The 7520-nt window shown below is 43.2% G+C and overlaps 1 protein-coding gene across 3 annotated transcripts; it reads right to left on the bottom strand.

Moving 5' to 3' along the window:
• Window positions 1-238: 238 nt before the first annotated feature.
• On the bottom strand, window positions 239-7303 carry LOC102009539. Of its 3 annotated transcripts, XM_013516638.1 has the most exons (5): window positions 7069-7303; window positions 4537-5567; window positions 2848-2870; window positions 2516-2737; window positions 239-1055 (listed from the first exon to the last, which is right to left on the bottom strand). In XM_013516638.1, the coding sequence occupies exons 1-2, from the start codon at window positions 7119-7121 to the stop codon at window positions 4688-4690; spliced, it is 933 nt and encodes a 310-aa protein (XP_013372092.1). In that variant the 5' UTR covers window positions 7122-7303; the 3' UTR covers window positions 239-1055; window positions 2516-2737; window positions 2848-2870; window positions 4537-4687. The 3 variants fall into 3 exon arrangements, with proteins under 3 accessions (XP_013372092.1, XP_013372090.1, XP_013372091.1); XM_013516636.1 differs by lacking the exon at window positions 239-1055 and having other exon boundaries at window positions 1078-2737; XM_013516637.1 differs by lacking the exons at window positions 239-1055; window positions 2848-2870 and having other exon boundaries at window positions 1078-2737.
• Window positions 7304-7520: the final 217 nt, after the last annotated feature.

The raw sequence follows: 7520 nt of genomic DNA, 5'->3' as shown, positions 1-7520 counted from the left end.
ATATTGAATATATAATGTATAATTTCTCGTGTGCATTGGCAGTGAGATCTTGCTAGATTATGGCTATGAAGAAGACCCTTAGACATTAGTTTTCAGACAAGAAAGGAGATCAAAACTAGAAAAGCAAAACTTTACTAAATTTTCCTAGTGACATACAGAGGAACTTGGTACCCCATTCTTACTTGTCTGATGAGAACACTCTCCTTTGCTCATTTTAAAGAACAATTATTGATGAATACTGAGTGCTCCAGTAGACTCCAGCGAAGTGAAATATTTACTCAAATGCTTAGCTAGGAAATTTGATGACTCGGGAGTAGTAAAGTAGTGATGTTAGTACAAAATTTAATGGTGGGCCTAAATTTGTATAGCAGTCATATGTGTTCCATATTTGCTAAAGACCTCCACTTGGATTAAGAGAAGAATAAAAATGAGAACAAATAGAAGTCACACATTCAATAGTATTTTGGCTCCAATGAATGGCTGGACATAGGCTGGAATCATGAACGTTGACTATTCATGAGTATTACAAGAAGTAATACAATAGAAGTTTTGATTATGCAGGAATCAACTGCAAATGTGCAGAACCACACACACATGAGTAATTAAAGCATCCATGGTAAAGTAGCAACTTCTCTCATTCACAAACAACCTTAATCCAATGTGAATTTAACCAAAAGTTTTCAATCATAATGTTAAATCATAACATGTGTACATATTGAGTCCAAGAGATCATGTAATAGTCTTTATTAAGATGCTTGAAATTAGGCTAAGCCCTAAGTGTAATGTGGTTTGAGTGGCTTGCTCAGAGACAAAACCATGAATCATGGTGTTTACAGCCCAAGGAGCCTATGATTCATTATCCAAAGTGTAAGGTAGAGAACAAATGCAGTGTGTGACTGAATACATATGCCAGTGAAGGTCAGGACAATGGCATGTGGCCAAGCTAAATTACTCTTGAAAAACAGAGAGTGGCTCCAAAGACATCAGCTCTTTTCCACTGTGACTCTTCCAGTCAATTTGTGTGTATGGATCAGGTTCTATGGCTCTGACCCTCTCTGGAAATAAAGGACACAAGAATATTATCCTAAGATATTCATTATATGGATAGGCAATTATTAACAAATTCAATACAACCTGTTTCTATCAGAGTGACACTAATCTTATATAAATAAAAGAATGGGATAATTTGATTAAGTTAATAATATTGATAAAACACAGTAAAAATGATAGCTAATCCTTACTGACAGGACATGGTGCCAGACCACTATGATCATCACTTATCAGCAGTTATGTTTACTGTGTTCTATACACTATGATAAGAACTACCTTTATTATGTCATAATAACAATCACATGAATTAGATGCCATTAATAACATGAATTTAGCAATACGTGCTGCATAAACATGTAAAGAAACCACTGACTGAGTCAAAACTGATAGTTAGGAAATTTAACTAATTGACCTAAGCCCATTAGGAAAAGCCAGGGAACATAAGCTGACTTTATGAGCAAATTCTGAACAGGAGACATAAAGGAAGATTGAGAAAAGGAGTATGCCAAGTACTGAGAATGCCAAATAGGAGATACAGAAGCAGGATGAGTTTGTATGTTTGTGAGTAAAGGGTACAAAAGTCTAAGTAGGACGGGGAACCCTGTAGGGAAGTATCAGAAAAAACTACATTTTTATAGGATGAGGAAGGTGAACTTCCTTGGAAGGAGAATAGTTTAAATTTGTCCTATAAACAGCATGGCCAGAGGAAAGTGTTGTTTAATAAATATACAAACTAGCAGCATTAGGAAGTAGGATTTGGTGGAAGGAATCTGTCATTTAATATGAGAAGCATTTGTAGCAGTCTAAGCAGGATTATGAAGGTCTGGATTCTGACAGTGTTTGCAAAGGAAATTGATAATAACAGATAAGTACAAAATAGCTTGAAAGAGGTGCTGGGTTTTAGCTCTATGCTAGAGCACTTGCATGGTGTACAAAAGATCCTGAGTTCAATCACCAATGAGCTAAACCCCTGGTGCCTCTTTAAACATAGTTTATGCCTGTTACTCTTTATTTTGTTTGCAATCAAATGGCTATAGAAGCAAAGGCAAAAGTTAAAGCACTGAAGATTGATAGGTAAGTGGAGCAAATTACACTCTCATTAAAAGAAAAATAGATGTGGAATACACTGGTTTTTCCAAAAGACTGCAAAATAAAAATATACACAAGTTGCAAGGAAGAGAAAAACTTCATATGTAATATTAAGTGACAGGGTTGCCTCCAAATGTAGATAATACAGGACTCTTTTAAAATATTGAAGCATGGCACAAGTGCAAAATCAGCCTCAGAGACATAGACTTTTAAACTGTAGTGTTTTTACAGAGGTACTTGAGACAGATATAAAACATGTTTGATGAAACAGAAAGCCCCAGTTCAAGTTGTGATCATGGAACTGAACTTGAGTAAGAAATTTAAACTCTCTGTAATTCAAGTACTCTGTGCTTTAAATGGGGAAGGTAATAGCTACCTCCAAAGTTCTTTGAGTGCACAAAGGGAGCCTGCAATCTGTGAAGCTACGTAGACTTAAAATACTGTGATACATTTAAAGTCATGATAACTGAAGGATAGGCATTGTTAAATGTCTGGTAACAGGCTTCAAAGTTGAGACTTTAGTCTTCTTTCCTTGATTGAAGAGTAGGTGATTCATTATTGCAAGCACACACTAAAAGGTCCATTGGCAAGCCTGCCTCTGAAACAGCAAAAATAATGCGAAATCTGTGTTAGTCATTTTCTGGTCACTGGGCCAAACTAGCACATACCCACAACTTAAAGAAAGAGAAGAGCAATATTTTGGCTCACAGTTCTGGTTCAAGTTTGGCTGGCTTCAAGACAGAACAGTAGGCAGGGAAAAGGTGAGCAACGCAGAGCAGCCAGAACATGGAGAGAAAAATCAGCAGTTAAAAAAAATACACCCTTCTAGGTCAAGCCATTCGTCACCCACCTCCAGCCAGGTTCATCTCCTAGCAGCACACCCAGGTGCTGCGCTCATCCATGGCTGAATCCACAGACGAATGGAATGCAGCACCTCACGACCAAGCCACCTTCCAGACATGGCAGACTTTTGGGGGGACATGCTAACTCTAAACCAGAACAAAAGCCTTTCTAGTTTCTGGAAAAGATACCCTTGAATAATTGTCTTTAGGGTTTGTATATTGAAAAATATAATTTAAACCAACAAGGAAGGGGAAAAAGCAGACACATTTCCTCAGAAAGTCATGTTGTTATGTCAACTTCATATGGGTAAAGACGCACCTTAAATGGTGCTTATGTTTATCTGATAATCATTTGTAAACTTGGAATTATATATTACTAACTTATAAACTGAAGCATTTAGGCACCTTGTTTGATTTGCGCATGTATGATAATCCACTCTTGATTGTATTAGATTTCTTAGAGTTAGCAGCTGCATTGCAATAAATATTACTACCTTTGTAAAAACTTGAAATGGAATGCCTGAACAAGGTGCATGCTCTTAGAAAAGCAAGGTAAGCTATGCTGTTTTACAGTATCAGTGTTTTATTTGTAAAGATCGATCTGAAAAATATTTTACCCAATGTATCACCTTTGCTTGAATGAGACCTTTGCATCTTGATATTTCTTAAGTATTTTACAGCTCGAGGATAAGTAGATAATGAAAAACGCCTAATAGAAATTCAAAACAACTTGTGGTTACGTTTTCAGTTGGCTTTTCCCCTCCCTTTTTTTTTTTTTTTTTTTGTATGCTTGTCAGTGTTTGAGCTTTCATTTTTAAACACCACAGATGTTACTTTTTCACCTTCTAAAAGTGTTTGAAAAATTACAAGGAAATTATACTGGTTCTCTCAGTTCTCACCAGTACTTTGAGCCTCCCCAAGAGAGAAATGTCTTGATTTTTCTGTGTGGTCCCAGTACCTTGGACAGTACCAGCCATACACCCTCATTGAATATCTACTTTGAAAGATGAAATGGTTTTATCATAGTTCTGTCTTGTATCGCTGGCGATATCATTCACCAGGTATTTAACATGCTTTATTTTGCTGTAATGATTGCCTGCATGCAAGCTACTCCGAAATTGTCTTTTTTTTAATGCAAGATTTGGAAAATAGAATATTTTACGCTAAAATTCATGCTAGCATAAACATTTATTATTGTTTCAAGATATTTCTCTCCAGTTCCTAAAAACACCATACTACAGTAAAAGAACTTTAATTTCTAAAAAAGCCCCTTCCAAAGCCCACTTACTCTCTCTCTCTTCTCTCTCTCCCTCTCTCTCTCTCTCTCTCTCTCTCTCATCTTCTAGTGCACAAAGGAATTCTTATAGGTAGCAGGGAAGTTCCCACGCCCCCCTCTAGAAAAAAAATAAGAAGTGAACTGGAAGAAAAAAAGAGAAAATTTCACTCTCTTTTAAAAAATACTACTGGCTCACTGTAAATTGTGAACGCATAGATTGTGACCTCTCGTTTAAACTGATATTTTATAAATGCATTGTTCCTGGCTACTGTTACTCACGTGCTCTACAATAAAGACTGTGGATCCCAGCCACGGCCTCTTATTTCCACAAAAGACACTGGCACCCAATACAGGAGAGGGACATTGTGGCCAGGGCTGAAGGGTCGTGCAAAGGATCTTTGGAAGCGGTGTTGGCTCCCTGGGCCCTGAATTAGCACGGTTTCTCAGGAAGCCTTTGTCTGCGGGACGGTGGGCCTGGCAGCATTCTCCCTGCGTGGCAGCGACATCGGAAGACTCCGCCCGGGCTGGGGGCGGGGAGGCGGCGCCGCGTGCAGAGCTCGGCAGAGGGAAAGTGAGCGAACAAAGAGAACTCAGAGCCGCCCAGCGCCCGCAGCTGCATCCGGAGACGCTGGTCACGTCCCGAAGGCTGCTCCGCTCCGCCTTCCCGGGAAAGAGCTCTCGTAAATAATTGATGGAGATTGAGCCGACCCGAGACAAAGCTTTGCAGGAAACCAATGCATCCGACCCGAAGCGCTTTTGGAAGCTTCTGCCGGGAGCGGGATACAAGAAAGGAGCGAAGGGGCGAGGACTCTGAGCGCGGCTGCAGCGCGCCCAGCTCGGGCGTGGCTCGGGCCTCACTGCCTGCGCGCCCCAGTCCCTGCACCCCTGGCCCTCGTGCCCACCTTGGCCTCGCTCCTCTGCAAACTCGCCTCCCTCTGGCCACCGCTACCCGGCTCTCCCGCGCAGGCCCGTGCGCCCCGCGCCCAACCCGGCGAGCTGAGCTCTGCAGCTCGCTGCGCGAACGGCCGCGCGTCTGGCACCGCTTCGCACCCAGGTTGCGCGCGCCGCGCTCAGCCCCGCCAAGCCTCCCACTTTCCCCATTGTTCCGAGAGCCCCAGTGGGTGTGGAACTCGGCCCGGGGTCCTGCTCCACCAGAAGGGCGTCTTTCGATTACGAAGCTGAACTTTCCTGGGCTCTGAAAGGCACAGACGCAAACCGCGGTCTCCGGAGAACCACCGAGAAAGAGCTTTTGATTCGCGTCCGCTTCTTGGAGACACCGCCTCTGCTGAGAAGTGAGCGGGTCTGGATTCCTAAAGGGGATGAGAAACGGGGTGGGTCGGCCGGCAGATAAAACGAGATTCGGTGTTGATTTGGGCCGTGCTGGGTTGCTTGGGTGGCCACTTCCAAAGGGGAAGCCGTGAAGAGCTTTGACACTTTGAGGGAATCACGTGACAGCAGCCAGGCGCCTTCGATTGTGCAGCCCAGGTCCTGCAGCCCGAGCTTTCCTCTGGGTGAGAGCTGCCTGGGACCAAATGGAAGCGTTATCTCACGCTTCTCACCTCTGGAACGGCTCAGTCTAATTTACAGCAAAACTAAATTTACATTGGCGATATAGCGTAGCTGGGTGTGACCCTTGCTGATTGACTAGACCAGACAGTCCACGTAGTATTCCGCCTCCAGGAGATGTAGAAAGTTGACGGGCAACTCTCCTCCCCTGTGAAGCTTATCTTCCTCTTTATATTCCAAAGTCAGTTGGAAGAAGATGCCAGAAAGAAAGAAGTGGAGGAGGCTTTTAGTAATTTATGATTATTACGAGTATTACTTACAAAATGGGAAATAACTGTATGCTTAAAATAACTGAAATAACCCAAGTAAAGCAATAGCAGTTAAATCTCCCGAAAGGAGGAAGGGTTTTCTTTTTCAGAGCTTTATGCCTAGTCATGCCCTGTCAGTGCTTTAGAGAGAAATGATATTTCCAATGAAAAGACACCAAATTGTCTAGCTAACCGGATCACTAGGGAAAAGAAAAGCCAGGACACAGTAGCTTGCTGTTTGCCAGAGTAAAAAAGTCAGTGATGGATTTATCTTGGAAAGCTACACAATAGAAACTGATCTTAACCACCAGGAAGGAAGATGCGGCCGCCTTTTGAGAACAACACCATCCTATCACACAGGAAGGGGCGGGCTCCTTAAAAGCAGGACAGTCTGGTATGCATCACCTAACGTGCTTAAGAACGAGTATATACTTTCTAGCTTGCAGTTGCATAAAGAGTAAAGTAACCTCCAAAAAACTACAAAACAGACTAAGAGTAGAAGAATTCATCCCCTGGAATTTAAGAACCATCCCTTCACTTTTCTAAAAGTATTTTTAAGAACTAGAAATGAATCTCTCCTAGGTTGTGAATAACTACATCATCCAGATAATTTCTATTGCCATTATTTTCTTGAAACTGAGGTTGATTTAAAGTCATTTGTCATATTTTCTTTCAGTTAAAAGAAAAGTTGTATTTTCTTTCAGGCTTATTCTAAAGAAAATTGGGCACATTGCTCTAAAAGCATTAGGGATTGAATCTGCTCGAGGCAAAATGATGTCGTTTATCCCTTGCAAACTCATGAGGATACTAAGTACATAAAACTTTTTGCACTAAACCGGCCTTTAAATACAGATCTGACAGCAGGGAAAGCAAAAGTTGAAAAAGCGGAGGGTTGACGATTAGAACATGTGCGCATCTCCTTTGCCCTCGACGTTATCCTCTTCTGTACTCCGCCTCCCTTCCCAGCATCTCCTTTCTGGCCCTGTGTCTCACTCACCCTTCCCCAAACCCGCTGTCTCCAGAAGGTTCAGCTACTTTCAGATCCATCATTTTGCTGACTTAGAGACGGAGTCAGCGCCACCCTGGGCGAAATGAGAACTGACAGCTTTGCCTCGCGCTGCTGAGGTCCAAGCGCCGGCAACGCTCGTTATCCCGGGGGCTGTGGCGCTCAGCTCCGAGCAGTGCAGACACACCGCGCGTCTCTTTCCTTCTGTTTCTGCCCCAGCTTGGAAAGCTCGGTTGGAGGCGGTGAGGAGGGAAGAGGAGGATGTAGACATGGACGGTCCCGAAGGCATCCGGTAGCTCCTCGCACACGCCATGAGTCAGCCACCGCCCGGGGGCGCTGTCCCCGCCGCCTCCGAGGCTCGCCTGCACCCCGAGGGCAGCAGCCGGAAGCAGCCGCGAGCCCAGTCGCCCGCCAGGCCCAGGGACAGCGCCCTCCGGCAGACC

The sequence above is a fragment of the Chinchilla lanigera genome, unplaced genomic scaffold, assembly GCF_000276665.1.
Source record: "Chinchilla lanigera isolate Chin_1 unplaced genomic scaffold, ChiLan1.0 scaffold00035, whole genome shotgun sequence".
Taxonomy (NCBI): Eukaryota; Metazoa; Chordata; class Mammalia; order Rodentia; family Chinchillidae; genus Chinchilla; species Chinchilla lanigera.
The sequence above is the reverse complement of the archived record's forward strand: the minus strand, read 5'-3'. Positions and strand labels throughout refer to the sequence as shown.